The sequence below is a fragment of the Diabrotica undecimpunctata genome, chromosome 1 (genome assembly GCF_040954645.1).
Source record: "Diabrotica undecimpunctata isolate CICGRU chromosome 1, icDiaUnde3, whole genome shotgun sequence".
Classification (NCBI taxonomy): domain Eukaryota; kingdom Metazoa; phylum Arthropoda; class Insecta; order Coleoptera; family Chrysomelidae; genus Diabrotica; species Diabrotica undecimpunctata.
The window spans coordinates 121,230,628-121,254,917 of NC_092803.1; the positions used below are offsets into that span (position 1 = coordinate 121,230,628).

At 33.8% G+C, this 24,290-nt stretch overlaps 1 protein-coding gene across 1 annotated transcript in view; it reads left to right on the top strand.

The window, feature by feature from the left end:
* LOC140431234 (protein LZIC-like) overlaps positions 1-12,444 on the top strand; it is a 29,542-nt gene extending 17,098 nt beyond the window's left edge. The window contains exons 3-4 of the mRNA XM_072519171.1: positions 4,188-4,343; positions 5,127-12,444. Coding sequence (XP_072375272.1) covers positions 4,188-4,343; positions 5,127-5,261 — 291 coding nt within the window. The 3' untranslated portion in view covers positions 5,262-12,444. The remainder of the gene's footprint in view (positions 1-4,187; positions 4,344-5,126) is intronic.
* The last annotated feature ends 11,846 nt before the right edge of the window (positions 12,445-24,290 follow it).

Here is a 24,290-nt window from a genome sequence, read left to right on the forward strand (position 1 = left end):
CTGCCAACAAATCCTACTTTCACGTCCTCGAAGGCAATATGCCGCGTAACCACTGGGTGCATGGCGCACAATGGGTGTGCGTTATGTAGCTGACGAGAGAGGGTGAAAGGCGAGTTTCTGGCGCCTTAAAACTGGAACATATCGGCTATGGGAATAAACCCAGACAGAAAATTCTGGTCCTCCAGGTTGGGGGTTGTGCTATGGACCAGCGATCCATACACGGAAAAATACACTGCTACGAAACGAATACTATTGCCTCGGAATAGGACAGATTATCAGGACAAACGACGTAAGCTACGAATAAAGGTCACTCTATTAGGGACATGGAACGTACTAAGTTGGTATCGACCTGGAATTTCCACAAGAGCAATAAAACAGCTGGAAGAACTACAATACGATGTGACTGCAATCCAAGAAGTCAGATGGACTGGGTCTGGGACAATCCAAATGGAGAAGTCAATAGTGTTATGGTCTGGACATGAAACACGTCATGAAAGAGGATGTGGTTTTGTAATAAGCGAAAGGATTAAATCTGCTATACTAGATTTCAAAGCAATTAATGATAGAGTCTGTAGCATAAGAATAAAGGGCAAATGGTTCAATCTATCGATATTCTCAGTGTATGCACCAACCGAAGAAGCAGCAGAGGAAGAGAAGGAAGAATTCTATGACTCCCTAACCCGATTATACACGGAAGCCCCAAAACATGACATCAAAATAATATTAGGGGACTTAAACGCAAAAATAGGCAAAGAAGAACACATAAGGCCGGTAGCTGGAAATCAGAGTCTACATGACATTACCAATGACAATGGTTCAAGGCTGATTGAGTTTGCAGCAGGGTGCAACATGATTATCAAAAGCACCCAATTTGCCAGGAAAAACATATATAAGGTAACATGGAGATCAAATGATGGAAGAACGAGGAACCAAATTGATCACGTACTAATTGATGGGAGGCATTCCAGTAGTATAATAGACGTAAGAACTAGACGGGGACCAGATAGTGATACAGACCATTTCCTAGTAAAGGCCAAGCTCAGAACTAGAATCTCAACACAAACAACAGACAAACAGATGAAGATCGAAAGATGGAATGTGTCTAAATTGGAAGAAGAAGAGGGAAAGAGACAATACCAACTAGAATTGAGAAACAGATTCCAGGTGTTGGAAACGAAAGAAAATGAAAGAGAAAATATAGACCAGAAATGGCACTCCATTAAAACGATCATTACAGAAACAGCAGAGAAGTGTATAGGTCGGAAGAGAAAAGCAAAAAGAAATAAATGGTTTGATGAAGAATGCGAGGATACCTTAAAAGAAGCAAACAAAAGAAGAATCGACTACCTAGCAAACCCGACGGATGAAAAGCGTGAACAATACAATAGAGAGAGAGCCTTAGCCAGAAGAACAGTAAGGAGAAAAAAGAGACAACATTTACAACAACAAATTGAAAAAGTAGAACGTGAACACAGAAGCAAGCAAAATAAAAAATTCTACAAAGAAGTAAGACAACATAAGAAAGGTGCATATATAAGAACACCGAACTTCGTGAGAGATAAAAATGAGCAAATGATTACAGCTGAAAATAAAATAATCAAAAGATGGGCTGAATACGTTGAAAGTCTTCTAAATGTCCAGGTAGACGCGGATGGAAATAAAGCAAATTGTGAGTACCAAACGGCCGAGATAGAAGTACCCCCGCCAAGCCTGGAAGAAATTATCACGGCGATAGAAACCCTAAAAAATGACAAATCCCCGGGACTAGACAATATTGATGCAGAACTGATTAAAAAAGGAGGGCATGAACTAAAATACACCAATTAATGAAAGAAGCCTGGGAACAAGAAATAATGCCAAAATAATGGAGTGGCTGTATTATCGTGCCAATACATAAAAAAGGCAGAAAGGATACATGTGGCAACTACAGGGGAATCTCACTAATCGGTACTACATATAAGATATTAGCTTCAGTTGTACTAAAACGATTACTGCCATATACAGAGGAAATTATTGGCGATTACCAATGCGGCTTTACGCCTGGAAGATCAACAATCGACCAAATATTTACTATCAGACAAATGCTAGAAAAGTATTGGGAATATAATAAAGAAGTACACCAGATCTTCATAGATTTCAAACAAGCATATGATTCCATAGATCGCTTAAAACTGTGGAGTGCAATGATGGAGTTAGGCGTACCAAAGAAGCTGACCATGATTGCGCGAATGTGTGTCAACAATTCCTTTGCACAAATTAGAATAGGAGGCAAAACTTCAAAGGCTTTCGGCATAAGCACCGGACTCAGACAGGGAGACCCGCTGTCCCCATTACTATTGAACCTAGCATTGGAATATGCAATGCGAAAAATCTATACCAGAGTCAAACCAGACATAACTGCCAGAGGAGCAAAGATTATTCTCGCATTTGCAGATGATGTAGATGCAGTAGCACAGACAACACTGGAAGTTAAGGATATAGTATCGAACTTTGAAGAAGCAACACTAAGCGTAAGCCTGAAAATAAACGAAGAAAAAACTAAATACATGGTCGTATCAAAAAAGGAACGACAGCGAATAAGACAAAACATTACCATAAACGATCATAATTTTGAGGTGGTCAAAGAATTCAAATACCTAGGAGCAACAATTACCAGTGAAAACACAGGAGAACGGGAGGTTGAAATACGAATACTGGCGGGGAATAAATCATTCTTTGCCATTCAACATCTAATGAGGTCAAAGCTTCTCTCAAGGCGTGCCAAAATCCAAATGTACAAAACCATAATACGACCAGCAGTGATATATGGAAGTGAAACATGGACATTGAGAAAGAAAGAAATCAATAAGCTATTAGTATGGGAACGCAAAATCCTGCGAATTATATATGGTCCTTGCAGGGACAGCGTGACAAATGAATGGAGGAGCAGATACAACAATGAAATAGAGACTCTATTCGGGAAAGGAAACATCGTAAGATACATAAAAGCCAATAGATTAAGATGGGCAGGCCACGTGGTACGGAGTGATGACGACAGACTGATTAGCAATGTATTTTGGGAAAGACCAGATGGTAGAAGATCGACAGGAAGGCCTAGAAAAAGGTGGAAAGACGCAGTCAGGGAAGACCTGGAGAAGATGGAAGTAAGACCGTGGGAAATAATAGCACAGGATCGGAATCAATGGAAGGCAATAGTAAACGCGGCAAAAACTCACGAAGAGTTGTAAAAGCCAATGATGATGATTACTAATAATTGAGGTTAGTTGTCAAGGTGTTAAGAAACTGGAATATACAACTCATCTGGCTCCTACAAATAATAGCGAAAACTATTCAAAAATTTTTTTAGTTAAAAAAATTTTTTACTCAAAACACATTTAAAAAACTTTTACAAACATTTAAGTAAAATTTTATTGTAAAATCATCACAGAAAATGTAGTCATATTATAAAAATTCTAGGTTATACATATACTTAATTAGAAACAAAACAATTGGAAAACAATTGGTTGTGAATTCATAATTATTAACTTAAAACGACAGAACGTTGGATGTTAGTCTTAGAATGATAACATATGTTAAGTTAATAGTATACCTGATAGGCGCTGGAGTTTCTGAAAAAGAAGAGGCAAAAAGACTTATTTTATGAAGTAGAAGAGATATTATATTTCACTTATATAATGAAACTTATATTATTGACGATGAATTGTCTTTATTACCAGATTTGTAGTTATCTAAAGTTAATAGTAATGAGTACAACTTGGTTCTCATGAGTACAACAATGGTTTCTTTCTCTTGAAAAACGACTGCCATTTCGAGAAACAATCTTTTTAAATAATTACTCTCCGTGGATAGGATTTTTCCAGTCGGAAAATCGAAAGAGTGTCCTGTTGTGTTAGCATGTGTGGCTGAGGAACATCTATCAGGGTGTAATCTAATGTCACTGATAGATGTTCCCTAGCCACACATGCTAACACAACAGGACACTCTTTCGATTTTTCGAATGTATTAAATTTTGTTTTTATATTATTTGTTTACAACGGGTGGCACCATAACACCACTAAGTGTCGTATGTTGCGTTTTACATAACTACGTTCCAAAGATTATTATCAAGCTATTTAAAACAACAATTAGTCTAGTGCACTCTAGTATATTGTATTTAAGGTAAACTTAAAATGTTTATTTTATTTTAGGCTACACAAGCTGCCATATCAAAGGCCTTTAAGACACCAGAAGTCATAAGACTTTTTGGCAAAAAAGAACCTCAACAGTTGCGAGAAAGGTTGTGTATAATAGACGAAGAAGTGAAACTAAATAGGCTCAGTTTAGAAGCTAGAGACAGTCAGAAGGTATTTAACCGTTATGAAGTATTATGTAATTTATTGACAGGTAGTATATTTCCGCCGATTTCCGCATGTTCTTCTACACCTATGACTGTGGCTTTCGACAGCGTCGTTAAATTTTGCATTTTAAATATCAGTATGTCGTTCTTTACTGCTTACGCTTAATTTCAATGTTTGCCGTCAAGTAATATTAATTTTAATACCTTTTTTTTCTCAAAAGTCAGGACAACTATTTTACTTTGATTGTACCTCCGTTAATTTTTATGATAATGACTTTTACCAGAGCTCATATTATATTTAAAGGTCTATTCAAGTACTTTAAAACGTGTAAGTGTTTTTTTTTTCAAAAAACCACTTCATAATTCAGGTTGTATACCACCTACAAAAATAAAAAAATGTCAGTTTCTTTGTTATTCAATTATCTTTATTTGGACTTATGACTATTTTTATCAAACTTGTAATTTTTAAGATAGTTGCAAAAAATTAGTCAAACACATGCATTTTTTGGGCTAAAAGTACCACATGTAGGCGCCAATATTCTTAAAGAAAATTTTTGCCTAGAATTTATGCCTCTGTCGAATGGCTACTTCCTAGCTACAGTTCTTATTTCACGCCAATCCATCCCATCAGAAAAAAATGGTAGCCAAATGTTTGAGTGACTGTTCTATTTGACGACAATTTGCATTTGATATTTCCTGTTTACGAGGTTGTAATTAAGTTTAAAACATTTCAATTATAACTGAATTTTAATTTTTTTTTGTAGTTTACATGTATGTATATTAATTTTAGGCTGAAATTTTAACTGCATTGAGACAATTAAACGAACAATTGACCACAGAGGAACTAAGATTTTTGGAACAACATAACCACATTGCCAAAGCATTTTTAGATTTTAACTTTATAGAAGTGCCGGATGACGAATAAACGGATTTGATGTTTAAATATTTACTTTTATACGTAACCAAATATATAAGCCATTGGGTAGAATAGGAAGTAAATATGAAAAGTGAATTTTTAATCATAAATAAAAACTATGTGGTGTACACTGATCAAATTATTACAGTCATCTGATAAAATTTATTTTTTGTTTAAAAATGTCGTGGCATCTTTCAAATTTATCACCATTCGATTTAACAACACGCTGATCACATGTGATTTCGATGTTTTCATAGCTGCTTGACTTGACTATTATACTAATCTCTTGTTCCCGATATTGTTTGTTGTACAAGTTAACTGAGCGCATCTTAAAATAGCGTAAGCTTCTGCTTGAATAATGCTTGATAGTTTACCCAACCTTTTTGCTTGTTTCGTTCTAGACCCGAGACACTATTTTCGTCATAATCAAGCAAGTCTATTTTCTTTTTGCTAAGTTACAGCAATTTGCAAGTACATATTAGCCTTAAGTATTCTGATTCTAGCGATAGTTACTCAGTGAAAATAGTAAAAATAGTACAGTAAAACCTCGATATAACGGATTACTTGGGGGGACGGGGTGTCCGTTAAAGGCGAAAGTCCGTTATATAAAAATATGTTATACTTTTTTTTAAATATGTACGTATTTAGATGTATATAAAAAATTCAAAATACAAACAAAATTCTATTTAATTGACTTCGGACATTCGTCGTGAAGTGACGTTGCTGTTGATATCGACGCGCTTGCTGTCGGTAATCCAGTTTTGAAAAAGAAACCAGGTTTCGTTTGCACTTTCGATGTTTGCTGTTTTTTTATGATCAACTCTCTAAAATTACGAAAATGCGTAGAACACAGTTGAAGTTCTTTATCTGATGAATAATCAATAACTGTTAATAGATCGTCGAGATGCGATCTTACCTCTGATAACTTCATTTTTAGTAGTCTTGTTTTGTCACCTTCTTTGGTATCATCACTTCTATCCTCATTTTTTAGGTTCATAACGTCATCTGCTATTTCACTTTCAGTCATGGTGTTATACCTTCCTCAGCTATATGTTGTCCGGCATTATTATGTATTGTCCTACAGATATCAGTAACTTACAACCCTTCTAAATCTGTGTATGCATCTAGGCCATCAAACAAATTCTTCCAACCATGTTTCATTGTTTGCTCTTTCACCTCCTCCCATGCTGCAGCAAAATTAAAAATTATTGACTTTAAATTGTAATTTGCAAGGTACGCTGCCCTCTTGTATCTTCTACATTATTTCCATCGATCAATACAACTATTACATCCTCTAAAAACTTTCTGCGATATATTCGTTTGGTTGCCAAAATTATTCCCTGATCCATTTGTTGAATAAGCAATGTTGTATGTTTTGACAAAAACATACAGCTAAAGTTGCTAGGTTTACGAGATTTGCCAACCATTACAGGAGTCAATCTATGCGATCCATCGGCGTTGGCACAAAGCCGAGATCCTCTTCTTGCTGATTTTTCTTCCAGAATTAGATTTTTCATATTTGGGGATTGTGTGCTTTCAGGCAAAGGACGCCATAACAAACCAGTTTCGTCAGTACATATTGTAAATCTGAGATTCTAATAGCATTTCGTTACTTATAATGTTCTATTAATTTTTAACTAAAGGGTTCTATTTCTTCTTTTGGGACAGTTGAAGCTTTGCCGTAAATTCTTTTATTCATGATTCCGTGCTTTTTGCGAAAGCGCTAGAGCCATCCATCACTTGCTCTGAATGGTATGTCCATGTGATTTGCTAATTTAATTGCATCAGATTTCAATTCGACTACCCTGACTGGGCTTCTAGAAAGTTGTTGGCCGTACCATTTTAAGATTGCTTCTTCCAGTGAAGTTTTACAAGCCAATTTCATTCGTTTTCTGAGATTGCTGTTCTCTCCTACATCACACATGAATGCACATTTATTTATTTTGTTTTTTTTTTATGTCCAAAACAGTTTGCTTTTTGATAGGGTAGTATTGCGAAAATTTTAACTTACTTACTGGTGTACACTAAATGTGTTAGTTTAGTAACACCCATATAATCATAAAAACCTACGTGTTATTATTTCAGGGAATCCCCTAATGATATGTGATAATCTCACTTTCTGTCTCTTGCCTACAAATGTGCAAATTTATATCTCACGTGTGTATTTTTTGTTTCTCTAACAAATTTATTTTTCAGCAAAAAAATATATTTACATATTACTATTAGAAATGACTCTTACGCTAGATTTTGCTGAAATTCTTTGTAAAATACAGTGGCATGGGACGGGTTAAGCATGTAATATTCTGAATCACTGACACTAGTCTCTGAGATCGCGATAAATCAGCTTGATGTCGCGATCTTCTCTTTTTTATTGCCTTTCATGTAATTATAACTTATAGGCAAGAATATTATAAATTTGTAAATGTAGAGGAATAAAAACCATCGAACATTATTTTTCTCTCTATAGCCACTTATACCATATGAAAATCTTGAGGTTAAACAAAGAAATACCAAGAAACAATATAGTGCCATCTACACCAACTGGCGAGTAGAAATAGTGATTAATACTGGTTTTAACCATTTCCTCCTTTATTTTATGTTCTTTTCTATCTACCTGGTACATTTAAGCGGAACGTCACTGATTATTCACTGAAAACGATCTATGAGTACGAAAGTACTTGAAAGTGCAAAAACAACATTTCTCAATGACAAAAGTTGGTGTTGCGAAACTCTTTTATAGTCTTTTCATAACATAACATAAGATAAAAATTCTTACCACTCAGTATTAATAGCTGAAATAAACATTATTACTGCCGACTTCTTTAATTGAAAAAAGAAGAATATTAATAATAACAATAACAATATCTTTATTTTTAGAAAACAATATACATTCCGTGAACATAAAATTATTTAAAAAAAACAGTGTCACAAACGAAAATATTATTTACTTATTCCTAACCGTTACATATACAAATAGTCCTCCACAGAATATGGCTCAAGAGCTACCAGTAATTTAAATATTTGATGTTTATACAAACTTAATCTTTCCTCCCTTTTAATAGGTTCAGGCAGTTTATTAAACAATTTGATGCAGCAATAAAGAGCGTTTTTTTCTGTTATACTTAACCTGTGTATTGGAATTTTATAATTATATAACCTGGTATTTACTATACTATAGGGCTCAAAGTTCCTAAAGAGTATTTTATTCTTATATAGAAACAGTAAGCATTCTTGAATAAATACAGCGTAAACTGTTAAAATATTATTACTCCTAAAATGCCCTCTACATGATTCCCTACTTTTTAAGTCAAACATAACTCTGATTATTTTTTTCTGAACCAGAAATACATTATTTATGTCCCTACTGTGGCCAAAATTTATTGGACCATATCTAAATTTTGCTTCAAAATTAGCATAATACACTGTTTTTAATGAGTGACTATTCATGTATTTTTTTAGAACTCTAAAGCTGTAAATCACTTTACTCAAAGACATACATAACTGGTCAACATGTTTATCCCGACATAAAAACCTGTCAATATATAATCTTAAAAATTTGGTACTGCTGCTAATATTTAAAGTGTCATTATTTACAATAATACTGTTTGGCATATCTGAATGTGCATAATTTGTCTTAAACAAAAGAAGATCTGTTTTATTTTGATTTAAAACCAACCTATTCATAGAAAACCAGTCTTTAGCTTTCTGGAACTCTAAACTAGCATTAACGCTTAGAACAGACATGTCTTTACCACTGACTAAAATGTTTGTATCATCTGCATAATTTGTTATGCTGGAAGTAGTATTAGCCACTAGACTATGAAGATCATTGATATAGATCACAAACAGTAAAGGACCAATCACACTTCCTTGTGGCACTCCAATATTGATAGTGCTTTCAGATGAGATGCTTATTTCAGTGTTTTTATGTATATATATTTAGGGATTCTACAGTATTCACTGCCTTCCCTCGCTCAACCGTTTCCATCTCTCTCTGTTGTTCCATTCTCCATCGTTTAGTCCTCTCTTATTCATGGCGTCGTCTACTTCGTTCCTCCAGGATTTTCGGGGTCGTCCTCTTTTCCTCCTTCCTATGGGGCTCCATTCGGTTATTTTCTTTATCCATCTGCTGTCGCTAGTTCTTCTTACATGTCCATACCACTTTAGTTTTTATGTATTTTTACTAAATGTCTCCTATTTGCCAAGTAGGACAAACCAGTTCAATGCTGGTCCACGTATACCATATTTCTCCAATTTATCAAATAATAGGTCATGCACTAAACAGTCATATGCCTTTGATAGGTCCAAAAGAGACCCAAAGCCATATGACCAATCTCAGTACATTTCAAAATATCCCAGACAAATTGAAAAATCGCAGTCCGAGTTGATTTTCCCTGTTGATAACCATGCTGATTTGCACTAATAATATGACATTTTATATATAGTTATATATAGTATACATAGTCATTTCTAAGATTTTTGAAAAGGAACATAGAAGGCTAATTGGTCTATAGTTATTAATTAATTTAGGATCACCCTTTTTGTAAACAGGTGTTACTATGGCAGTTTTCAGGCATTCAGGAAATACACCAGAATAAGTGAATATTCTTTCAGTTTGAATAAAAACTTGCCATTTATAAATACTAATCTATAAACGACTAGAAATTTCAAAAATAAACATTTAAATCGTTGTTTTGACTGATGAATTTTTTTTGTTGATAAACTTCATGTGAATCATTTTTTAAGTTTCAATGAATATTCGCTAAGAGCACGTGTGCTTGGTTGTATAGTAACTTTCAGCCACTTCCAAATTAATTATAAATTTACTATAGTCGGATTCACGAGAAGAATTCAGTGTTGTCCTTATGGCAAGCGAGGTTGCCGTTTAAAAGCTACGCACGTTCTTGATCGGCACGTACAAAACAGGACCGCCCTCATGTACGATAACAATAAACCATGCAATCATATTAGAAGTAAATGTAACATTTACAACTTCAAGACTTTTGCAAATTACACAAAATTTAATAAAAACATTTTCCTTGAAATTTTTTTACTAAATTATACAGGGTGTGACAACGAAACGGAGTCTACTAGGGAAACTGTCAGTGATATTAAAAATTCCTTCGGTAAAAATACGTAGATCCGCAGTGGCTACAAATTTAAATTAGTAATTCATACATCTACAGGATGTACCAACTTGGATCAATGATATAAATTTTTATATTTTTTAAAGCAAACCCTGTATTTTATTTTAATTTTAGAATCTTAAAAAAAGTAATGTAAAAGTAATAAAAAATGTAATTTTTGTTCAAGAGTAAAGTATTTTTATTTTTAACTATATCAAAAAAGAATTTGAAATAATAATTTAACATTGTGTGGTATGAGTACTAGTCTTTCTCCAATCCTCAGGCCAGACGCCTGTGTGCCAGATTTCATTACACCATAGCCTTCTGCTTTGTTTAACTTAGCAAATTATGTGCTCCGTGCAAAAGACTGTGTTTTCGGTGTCTGCGAGAGGAGTGTGATGTGTCTCTATTGAAGGAGAGTGGAAAGTGGAGGCCTAACATTCAGGTACATACAGGGTGTTCGCAGGCTGATTTCTACCGGCGTATGAACAAACATCTGTAACCTTGTGCAAATTCGTCTGTACGTTGCCTTCATCATCTTTTATAGACCAAGATTTCTGCTTGAATTTACGTGTGAGTAGTCTGATTTTATCGAAGAGTTCTTTGATGTTATTTGTGCCGACATGTTGAAGCTGAATCTCTCTGCAAATTTTCTCTATCTGCTTGTTATTGTCTCGTCTACAAGCAGCCTGAATGGGTCTAGATAGCTGTAGGTACTGGAAATACCTAACAGGGTTCTCAATTCCAGCAATTTTGAGTTTTATGCGTTCTTCAACGAGGTCAAAAGTATTTTCAGTCAATAACTGTATCAAGGTATTTTTAAAAGATAGCCAAATCTTTCCAGAATCATGAGTGCGCATGATTGATAGAATATTTTCCAATCTTTCATTACCTTGGTTTTTTAATTGTTGTGTATCTTATTTTTGATAGTCTCTTGTTTCAGCCCCTGGTACACGCTTTAAATTTTTGCCTTAGTGTTGCAGAGTTGATGATTAGAGCCCCAGTCAGTACCAGGTCGTGTTTTACATTAGCTAATAGATATTTTGCAGCGACTGGAGTTGTCTACCTTAGCCAATTTGTTCCAGTTTTTAGGCACCGAATACTTGCCTCTTACCCTCTCACGTCTGCTACATAATGCACACATATTGTACGCTATGTACCCAGTGGTTCACATTGTGTCTTTGAGGACATGAGAGTATTATTTGGTGGCAGAGCTGAGTTGTATTTCTAGAACTCCCAACCAATTTGTTGGGATCCAGTGAGCATTTCTCAAAGTTTTATTACAATCGGGATATTGGTAACTCCTTTTGCCTCCAAAATCCTTTACCAGCATTTAACCACCATGATATTTTACTTTGAGTTGTTCTCTTCACTATCATGGAACCATACATATACAAGAGTTATCTTAGAGCATTTGCATGTTATATTCGCTCAACAAACTTTCACTAAAAATTAACCTGGTTATATCCTTATAATCGAAAATTTATTAAGTATTACTTCTAGAGCGATTAATTTATAACTTTTTAACTAATATTTAAACATCGCAATGGTTTACTTACCTTCTTCTAACAACACTTTATCTGCTGCCTTAAAAAGTTTTCTTGTTCAACCTCAGATTTCAGAGTCTGAATGAAGATTTTTGCTTCATACGAGTATAACTATTCTGTCATTTTGAGCTCGTTAGTATTGAGTGTTTTAATAATTCCAAAAGCATGTAGCTAACATTGTTGGATTAGTACTTTGCAATTGATCCTAGATGTCAAACCATTTCGAACACCAAGCGTATAGATCAAATGTTTTTTTTATCTAAAATTCACTTTTAAGAATTTACTGGAAGTCAAATTTGTTATTAATTTTTTATGAATGTTATATGCTTTTTATGTTTATTATTTCTTGTAATCACTTGCTGTCGAAATGAAAGCTTTTAAGTGTGTAAAATAAAACCGTTTGATACGAATTTATACTTAATGCATATTGGTGTGAAAGCTTTTAGATGTGTAAAAAAACCGTTTTATAAGAATTTATACTTAATGCATATTGGTATAATAAAAACCTATTAATATTAATATTTTGTTGTATGTTATTTTATATCCTTTCTACTTGCTCAGAGCCTTTAATGCTGCGTTATGAAAACAAAGTATTATATGTTGAGATTGATTTTCAGGATTTTCAAATATAAAATTTTCTTGTAATTTTTCGTGCAACCCTTTTTGATGCAACCATTTTATACTTTGTTCTTTAAGTCCTTTCAGGTTGTATTTTTTGGTTCTATATTTATTTCTTGTTTAACTGTTCTATTCTGACGTATTTTTTCTTTCCTTAATATATATTTTTGTCTATTCTAAGGAGTTGTCACTATTGTAAATTGGGCTATTTCCTACACACCTTTCTTCTTCTCCAAGTGTCGTGCAATTCTGTGAGGCCCTCCACCGTACATTATGTAGATAGTCAGGATTAAACTATTATATTTTTAGCAACATTGCGCAGCATTTCATAACTGTGGCGATTCATGTTCCATCCATTCATCCAATGGCACTACAGCCCAAATCGGGCCTGGGTCTCCTTCAACAAGCTTCTCCAATCATCTCGATTTACCGCTGTTCTTTTCCATGAACGCGTTCCCAGGCAGTTCCTGGCATCCTCATCGACTTCGTCTTCCCATCTCTTTTTAGGTCTTCCAACAGGTCTTTTTCCCTGCATTCTTGCATTTAGTAATTTTCTGGGGATTCTATTCTCATGCATGCGGACCACGTGCCCTGACCACCGTAATCTCTGCAGTTTAGTGTATTGTGCTAGAGTTGGTTCGCTATATTGCTCGTATATTTCTCTATTATACCTAATTCGTCAGTTGTTGTTTTCACTTATTTAGCCCAGTATCCTACGTAATATTTTTCTTTCAAACACATCCAATGCATTGGCAGATTTCTGTGTCACCACCCATGTTTTACAAGGCGATTCATGTTCATTGGCGAATACTCCGCAGCCATGGCATCGTTTTACGTCCTAGACCTCTCTTACCCTCTATCTGTCCTAAGACTAGTTGTTAAAAAGTGTTTCATTCTCCTCGTAAGATGTGCCCTAAATATTCAGTCTTCTTACTTTTAACATAATCAAAAAGTTCCCTATTCTGGAGGCCCGCTCTTTTTAATACTTCCGCATTTCTGACTCTGTCCTTGCATGATATTCTAAGCGTTCGGTGCACGCACCACATTTCAAAATGGATCTGGCCTTTAACGTCCATGCTTCCAGTCTATACAAGAAAACAGGCCAAACGTAACACTTTAGTATTTTGTACCTCAGGTTGAAATCCAACTTATGATCAGTCAGAAATTTACGGTTTACAAAAAGCATTTCTGGCTTATTCTACTCTGCTCTCTATTTCAGTCTCAGGATCGTTTAGCAGACAACCCAAGTATTTAAACTACTGACTTGCTCAATTTCTTCTTCATCTACATATATCTTTGCGTTTGGGTAATTATTTCTACCTAAGTATAATCATTGTTTTTGTTTTCTTGATATTTATTTTCAAACCCAAAGCTTCACTTGCACAAAGCAGAGTTAGATCATTTAAAAGACATTGAAGAACTTCGATGTTATCCACTGTGACCATGTATTTTTTAGAGAATCTACCAACAATCAGGAACTACCAACTGATAATACGCATGGGCCATTGCAAAAAATGGTTTATATAAAATATATCTGACGTGAGAACTAATAGTAGCTCCCTTTATTGCAAATAAGCAGTTTAAATGTTAAACTTGACAATTTCCTATGAAATCTTTTTAAAAATAAAAAAGGACTCGTTCTAATCATTTATTTCTATTTATTTACATTTACTACATATAACAAACAAGGTTGGATTTCGAGCTAATCAAGCAGGCTTTAGACCAGAATCCTCCTGCATAGACCACATTAATACTGTGAGGGTAATAATGGAACAATCAGTTGAATGGAACACACCCCTATACATGGTTTTTGTTGATTTTGAACGTGCCTTTGATAGCTTGTCTCACGCTGCTGTATGGAAAATTTTAGAGCTAAGAAACATCCCGCAAAAAATAATTTCTATTATAAAGTCACTATATACTGATGCGAAATGCAGCGTGGCACACAATGGGATCAACAGTGACTAATTCGACGTACTTACTGGAGTTAGACAGGGATGCGTGCTTTCTCAGTTTCTTTTTAATATAGCTATAGACTATGTTCTCTCCAAACTAGACTCCGACACAAGAGGGATACAATGGACGTTAACAACACGCCTAAGCGATCTAGAATACGCGGACGTTATCTGCCTATTAGGTCAAAGGTTCCAAGATCTGGCTTACCAATTGGAAACACTTTCCACTGAAGCCAATAAAATAGGTTTGAAAATCAATATTAGTAAAACCAAGTCCATGAGAATAAATGCAAGGAACAACACGCTATTTACTATCGACAATATGCAGATTGAAAATGTGGAAAACTTTACGTATCTTGGAAGTGTCATAACAGAAAACGGAGGTAAAGAAGACGATATTCGTATGAGGATACGAAAAGCCCAACAAGCTTTCAGCTCGCTCAACCCTGTTTGGAGATCTGGCGAGTACACAACAAGGACAAAGATCCGAATATTCCGATCAAATGTCATGTCTGTTCTACTCTACGGATGTGAAACCTGGAAAGTGATAAACGCCCTCACAGACAAACTGCAGGTCTTTGTTAACAAATGTCTACGAAGAATTGTTCGTATATTCTGGCCTAACACCATCAGAAACGAAGATCTGCTACACCTGACCGAACAAAAGAGGGTACAAAATGAAATTAAGTCCAGAAAGTGGGGTTGGATCGGTCACACACTCCGAAAAAATAGTTCCAGTATAGCAAAGACTGCCCTAGAGTGGAATCCCCAAGGGAAAAGAAAAAGAGGTCGCCCAGTACAAACTTGGAGAAGATCCATCATGGACGAGATAAGAGGCCAAGGAAAGTCTTGGAATGAGGTGAAGGCCTTAGCGCAAAATAGAACCCGATGGCGCGTTTTCACTGAAGCTCTATGCTCCACTTAGGAGTTCAAGAACCTTATATATATTTTACATATAAAGACTTCTGAAATATTAGGCGTAAGTACTAAGGCTCTTATAATTTTGGTAAATCTTTCTATAACATTTTGAATCTTTCATTGATTTTACCATATTGAGATTAGAGATGAAGTTAGTACAATCCTCTACTTCTCGCAAAACCTCATTGGCATGCATAATCCGAGAAACATTTTAATTTTCAAACCTATTCCGATCCTTGGTTTTAATTCTATTAATATCCGAAAAGATTCGTTCACATTTAACATTATATATTGGAAGAGACAGCATATGTTTGGCAAATCTATCTATCTCTATTTTATCGACACTTCTCTCGAAAAGTGTAAAAAAAAATGAAAAATGTACTGATAAATGTCTCTGCCTGTAAAAACTACTGGAATCTACTAAGAATTTTTTCCCTACTAAAAATTTTTAATCAAATCTTAACTGTCTTTTCTTTTATTTCGGTTTACTCTTTATGAGTATTAGAAACCAATTCGCCAAAAATTTTTGCTTAGATGAAGAGATACGTTGTGGAATGCAACTTTTAGATTCTTCATATCTCTCTTACACCTTTAGCATCGTCTGTTTTGCCTTGCAATTTATAGAAGGCAGAGATTAAAGCAAAAATCTGAATTTTGTTTTCGTCAAAGAAATCTTCGCATTTCTAGTTTGGTGATTTATTCCCAGATGTCGCTATAGCGTCCATATTGAAGCCATTTTATTGTTGCTTCTTTTGACGGAAAAATATTTGATTTCACTTTTAGAGCTTCTGTACCAGTCTCCCTGATGATTCCTGTTAGGATGAAATACGTATAAGCGAATATACAGAGGCATTATACGTGGAATCAAATCTTAACTGTCTTTTCTATTATTCCGGTTTACTCTTTATGAGTACAAGAAACCAGTTCACCAAGAATGTTTTAATTTCTGATGAATCCTGGTAGGATAAAATGCGTATAAGCGAATATATAGAAGGATTATACTACCTTTTATACAAAATCTATCTAGATCACTCATTAGTTTATTTGGTGAATTTAATATAAAAATATCTACTTATAACCAAAAAACGCTTAACTTGTTTTACACCAGATTAAAAGATCCTACTTCTACATTTCAACGTTCTAACATAATTTAATATGGCATCCCATGTGAATGTGGCTTAGTTTATATTGGTCAGACTGGCCGAAGATTAAGCAAAAGATTGGCCCTTCATAAAAGCGATTGCAAACTCAAACCATAATCTTGGTTTGTATTAAAGTATTCACGTTAATAGCAAAGACCACAGAGTCCTCTATAATGACACATTCATCTTAGATGCATCTAATAGAGATTTTCAACGAAAAATCCTTGAGATGTGTTACATTTATAATGCGAAAAATGCCATCAATCACAAAAAGAATGTGGATAATTTAAGTTCCCTCTACACACAAAATATTTCAGGAATTAAAAAATTGTCTCCCAGATATAGGTTAGATTTTTTAACTATTTTAATTTACCAATTTTAATTATTTTATTTACTTGTATTGTGTTTTTGTCATTCTGTAGTTCTAATGTTACTTAAGTATTTGTTGTTAACATTTAAGATAATATTTGTCATTTTTACATTTCAAATTATCCAGCTATTTCAAACAAGTTTAGTGACACTGCCGTAAATTGTTAATACTTTAAGATTGTTTTAAATAACGTGTAAGATGCCAATTTATTTGTGGTTAGGTTTTTATGTAAATAGATCGATCTTAATTTAATAAAAATACATTGTGAACTATGGATACTTCTCATCATGTATCTAAAAATATGTTAAGTATATACACAGATAACACTTTCTTTGTTTTCCACCCAAGTCACTGACTTTTTTGCTATAATTTGGGTAAGTGTTTTATTATTTTTATACTTAGTTTCCACCTGTTCATTGTTTGTTCTCTTGTTTGTCTGTAGTTGATGTCTCTGATGATGTCAGTAATCATTGACGAAAGCTTAGACTATTAATTAAAAAGCACATCTAATGAAGCACCCGAGTTTTATTTTGCTTCCTCAGGGATAAAAGGGTATCTCCTAGCGTTATCTCCTGCATAATTTTGTAAATAATTAACTTTTTTCAAAACAGTAGGATTGCAAAATTGTGCAAAAACTATTTGATTTCTTTCGCAAAGTATAACGTAGCTACTTATAAGTATGATAAAGAAAATCACAAAAAAGCTTTTTTTAACTATTTTTTGTAATTTTTATTGGTTAGATTATTAACTTTAATTATCTGACCAATTAACAGTTTTTTCAGATATATGGGGAAAAAACAAGGAAAACACTGAATTTCTTGCATTTTTTTAAAATGCAAGATTTCTTCGCAATAAAATTATGATTTCTGGTGATACTTGGAAGCAATGTATGCAAAAACTGCCTTTATATATTTTCCATCCAAATGTGGTAATTTTAACAGTTACCGGCTGGTTTATATGCGCGAACTAGAAATATTTGATATTACGAAAACTTTTAGTTTGATATTTTCCGCTGTTGGAAGATACACCAAAAAACGGGTCACTGTCAACAGACTGCCATTTATAAACTATTGAACCATTCTTTTATCTATGGTTTGCTTATACACTTTGAGTTTAAAGCAAAACGTAATGCAAATTCGTTGCTCGTATCTCTGTCATTTTGAGAAATAACAAAATGAGACTAACGTAAAAAAGACAATCTGATACACGCTATTATGAACTAGATACTTCCCGTTGATACACGGCAAGTTAGTGAAGATTGGATACTTTTAGGACATACCACATAAGTCAAACGAATAAACAACAAAATAAACTTAGCTTATATCTTTATTTATAATCACAAAAAATTAAATAATATAAAAAGAACAGTTAGGTACACAATAGTTGTAAAAAAAAACATTAAATATATTTTACCACAAAATTACATAAACCGTGCATACCAGTTGATTCTATGAATATTACTTCTTAAACAAAGTTTTAACAAAGAAGAATATGAAAATACTAGAAACAAAAAATAATGATGAAAGCAAATTCTTGTAATTTTTAAAGTAAGGCAATCCATCTTTGACAATTTATGTCAAAGGAGGTCTACGTGGAAAATCAAAAAAGTATTTAAGTTTGAAATTTGTAATTTCGGATTTCAGGTTTCGTTTTTGAGCGAAACTAAATGTATTGCTGGTAGTAATATTAAAATCAGGTATTGCTTTGTAATACATACTCATTGTTTTCGTTGCCAGATATCAAAAATCTCAAGAGTGATAGTAAGACATTCTATTGTTTACAAGTTATTCTATTACTATTCTACTTACTACATTTTATTATTACAAGTCATTATCAGGAAGAAAATAAGAAAAAGCCAGTTCATCGCATCGCATCGCATCATGAACAACGCAAGTTGTTCATGATTATGATAGCGATATCACATGTCAATTGCTGGAACAATACAACTAATGACGTTTAGAAATAAATGTAGATAAGACAAAATATTTATGCATCATAGGGCAACAACAAAAATTGGTAGTAGTAGAAAATGAACAAGTAATAACAGTTTGCCGAAAAATAACTATTTGTGTAAAAATTTTACAACACGGAACACTGAATGCGACGATCAAGTAAATGGAAATTTGAGCGCAGAAATGACGTTTTATGGAACTAAACCATTAAAAAATACTACATTCAAAAATATTATTTGAAGATGCGCAACGCCAGAGATATGCGTTTAGGATATCAGCAATTGGCGAGGACATCAAAATAAACAGATAGTTTGTGACAAAAGTAGAATCACAAAACAAGTCCTGTGATGTAAACTAGAGGAAAAAGAACCAGGAAGATCCAGAATGTTCCGGAGGGAAATAACTAATAAAGAGATAACAGAAAGGAATCTGAAATAGGACTTATGGAATGACCGATGGAATGAAATCGAAAAATGGGAGAACATTGTAACCCGGTATATCCTCGTCAGTTACTGGAGTGTGGAGCTAAGTATACGTTCAACTAATTCAAATATAGTAAATTTATAATGTTCGTTATCCGATACGTCATCGAAATCTTTGCATAACGGCGATCTCAGCACAGGTGTTAGTCACAAATTTATGATAGTGACCACCAATTTTTTTACAAAATCTGACAATGATTTCAATAATTTAAATTATCGTATGCGTTAAGATCTTGGAGGATATAGAGGAAACAATCATAAAGTTAAAAAACGGTAAAGCACCTGGAGATCAACTTGTAGCGGATCTTTTTAAATCTGGTGGTCAAAGTTTGGTTACTACCCCGCTTAAGTTACTTTGCGATATCTGAAACTATGAATAAGCGTTCAAGGAGTGGACAGCGATAACATTTTTTTAATATCTAAGAAAAATGTAAATGAAAGTATAGGAATTAGTGAGAAACTATTCAAAGTGGCATATGAAGTCTTATTTAGTCTACTACAAAGATTGTCTGTATATACGGAATACAAACTCTTGGACAAAATTAACGCACCACTCATATTTTTCTCAATAATCTTTATTTATTGATAATTTACTGTACGACAAGTTGCATATGGTCCTTGTCTGACAGTGACAGTTGTTATGTAAGCTAATAATAGTCTTGTTTTAACAATAATTTGTATTAAACTTCGTTTTAGACTAAAAGTGAGTTAAACTTTTCATAAAAAGTACCGATTCAATAAAAGTGATTGTGGGAAACAAGCTTTTTATTGTGATATTTTTCATCACATGCATGTTTGGAAGTTCATTTGCATGAAAATCAAATAAAAAATAAACCGCCAAAGAAATTTGTCGATGGAGGAGGCAGTGCGAGCATCGACTCTCCTAGATGTAGGATATTCAATGCGATACGTTGCTGGTTTGTTAGGAAGACATCATTTCAGCATCAGTCGCAAGGTGAGGCGATATAATGAAACAGGGTAGTACCATCGATGACCAGGGCAAAGGCGAAAACGTTGCACTAATCAAATTGATGAACGTTTTTTGAGACAACGTGCGCTCAGAGATAGGAGAGTCACAATTTGCTATAGCAATTTGCTAAAAAATGAACTAGCAGATGTTCGAAATGTCACGATATCGTCTCGAACAGTTAGAAGACATTTACATGAAGCAGAATTGAGCAACAGAAGACCGGCCAAAAAACCCTTGCTTACCAGAGAACACAGGGTTCAGAGATTGAATTTTGCAAGATTGCATCAAAATTGGACCATCGATGATTGGAAACGAGTTCTTTTCTCCGATGAGACTAGAGTAAGCCTAAAAGCTCCAGATGGTCGTGAGCGTGTCTGGCGAAGGCGAGGAGAAAGGTTTGCCAGCTGCAATATCTCTCTTAAAGTACCTTTTGGTGGTGGCTCTAATATGTTTTGGGGGGAATTTGTTTTGAAACTCGTACGGAATTGATCCCCATACGTACGAGGTCTATGAATGCCCATTATAACTTAGACAACATTATTGTCGAGCATGTAATGCCTTTTGCTCCGTTTCTTGGACCTAATTTTTTATTCATGCAAAACAACGCTCGTCCTCATGTGGCTCGACAGGTTATTGGCTACCTAAATGATGTTGATATTCCATTATTAGAGTGGCCACCTAACAGTCCGGACATGAATCCTATAGAGCATGTATGGGACTATCTCAAAAAAAAAAAGATTCGAAGTCGTAGACTCCCTATTGCCAATCACAATTAACTCATTGAGGCCATTATTGAAGAATGGGAGAATATTCCGCAAACTTTTGTTAAACATTTGATATCAAGCATGCTTTGACGCATAAATGCAGTCATAAGAAGTAGAGGAGGGCCTACGCGGTATAAGTGATGACCCAGATGCATTTTATTATGTTACTTTACTGATTTTTTTCTTTTTGCAATTTGGAGTTATGCTAGCTTATTTACGCATTTCCGACAAAAACAAATTTTTAAAGAAACAATAAGGCAAATTAAGGTCATGATAAAGTCATGTTGGACTTATTTGTAGGTGTTTATTATTATTTCAATGTAACTTAGTTTTATTTTGTGTTCATATTGTAAATATTTAGATTATTTAAAGTGGTGCGTTAATTTTGTCCAGGAGTTTATATTTCACGAGTAAACTTGCACGTATAAATTTGCGTTCAAGAGGATTGGGTAACCAAAATTCTTGTACATATGTTTGTGCCATGGGTTTCAACTAACCTCGTGCTGAGTTGTAATTTAATACAGTTGAATCTCATTTTTTTGTCAGACATAAAAAAATCATTACCCTATATTTCCTCATAGTGTAATGAATATAAATGAAGAGCAGTCACTTTGGTGTTATGAATCATTCGAAGACTATAAAATTAATAAAAACAGCATTATTCGGATCTTCAAAGCAGTGTAGCAAAGTTACACTAGCATAATGGAGAATGACAATTTACAAGACAATATTACACAAAACGATAATGCAGAGGACAATACTTACAATCCAAAAAGAAACTAATAGCAGTGCATAAAAAGTAAATTCCGAAAAAGTCAAAAAAGCCAAAGCTACAAGATAGGACAATGTGGAAATAAGTGCTAAATACCGATACTGCGAAAATTGAAGAAGAAACAGAAAACTAAATATATGCCGGCTATATCAAGGATGCAAAAAAAATAACTTAAGGGTGCAACACGAACCGGTGGAAGAGGTCTGCTACATCTAAAGAAATAAGAAAAAGAATATGCGTGGCTAACAGCTGTTATATTATAACAGCTGTTAGCCACGCACGTTATAACCATCAAAATAAACCGCCTAAGATGTGTGGGCCACGTTATGCGGATGGATGAAAGTTATCCTTCTAAAATACCCATGCTAAATAGGCCAGTCGGAAGAAGAAGGAGACCTAAACTCAGATTCTGGACGATGTGCAGGATGATTTAAGGGAGATTGGAGTAAGAGACTGGCGAAGACAGACACTCGACATGTAAGGATGGAAGAATGTTTCGAGGCAGACCAGGGCTCATGATGGGCTGTAGCGCCAACTGATGATTTATAGACGAGAATGACGAAGGTATAATAATAAAATTATTAAAGTATTTTATGTGTAAACTATCTACAGGGTTGCTATAAAGTATGGAATCAAGTAAATATCTTTGTAACAAAAAATACGTTATTCATTAAATGTTGCAACCACAATGACACAGAGCGCATCTAATACCATAATTTTTGGTAACTACTTTACTTCTGGTTTCACTGGATATCCCCTTAACTTACTTAATTTAAATACGACACCCTGGACATTTTAAAAAAACTTAATAATCCCAATTCAGATTCAGTATATATAGGTTCGGTACAAGATTTTTTTTAAAACGAGAAATAAATCACTTTACAGTTAAACAATAGATGCGTTTATTTTTCAAGGCCCATCAGAATAATAATTAAAAAAAAAACATTTCAAATGTTCAAAATGCTCACGAAAGATTAATGTGTAAGTCTATTAATTTATTTACTAGTCTAAGAGTAAAAATGTAAAGTCGTTGTTGTGTTAAAATGTTTTTTTTTGTATTAAAACAATGTAGTAAGAAATAAACGAGTACTATCTAGTAGGTAACTATTGTCAAACCAATTCATAATAATAAGTTGTAGAATAAAAATGGTTCGTGTAAGTGAAAAAGATAGTATTGAAATATTAACTATGATCGGTGATCGGTTATGGTGATCTTGTAAGAACAGTATCCAAAAAAGTTAGATGTTTAAATGAAAATTGTCCAAAAATTGGCCAGTTACCACAAAATTTTTAGTTTCAACAAGCTGGAACGCTTCCCCATTATTATCGACGGGTTAGAAATTTTTTGAATGCGCATTTTCCAAATCGACAGATTGGACGTAGAGGATTCATAGAGTAAACCTTCTCGTTCTCCGGACCTTAATCCGTTAAATCTTTTTCTTTGGAGTTATCTAAAATCGAATTTGAAACACAGAATTATTGATGAATGTGAACCAATACGTGGAGAAGACTTGGAAAGAGTAAAGAGTTTAATAATAGGCTTGCAAATTGTCAGGGGGTTAAGGGAGAGCATTTTGAAAATTTGAAGTGATTTTTTTTTTTAAATTATTATTCTCATTGGTCTTAGGAAATATACGTACCTATTATTTAATTGTAGATTTATTTCTCGTTTTAATAATTTTTTACCAAATTTGGTATTTATGAATTAAGAATAACAAGTGATTTTAAAATCTGCAAACATATACAGGGTGTCTCATTTAAATTAAATAACTTAAAGGCATTTTCTGTGAATCCGATAAAAACCAAACCCGTTCCACTAAATGTTTATTGTTTACTTAGATTATGAAACTGCAACACTTTTACAATATAGTATGTTTATCTGAAAACATTTTGAAATCACAAATACAAACCAAACTCAACAAAAATATATAAGCCTCAACTGTGTTTCTAATTATAAGAAAAAAATAATAGTAAAATCAAATTCTTTTAATTTTTGATGCAAAGGGTCATCTCAATTTGTGAGCTTATTTTGTCTTGATTTTTTTTATTGACAACACTATATATGTGAAACATATTTAACAACACATATATTTCGAAACATAACACTAATCTAACATTACTAGAAGATGTATTATTTAACTCTTCTAACAGATATCTGTCTTACCTGTATTTCACTGAAACAGTCGGATATAAATACTGAGTATGACAGGAACGAAAAAAAAATTGTCAATTGTGGAATTATTAGATGGATTTCTGATAAAATCATGCAATTATTATATATAATATTAAATAACTTTTGCATTATCCAAATTTTGCCTCTTATAAAGTAAAACTTACAGAGTAGGTCTGATAGTCACAGTATAAGATTTGCAGAAGATAATAATTCCAGAAGAAACTAATTTGTTCAAAAGTAAAACCAAAA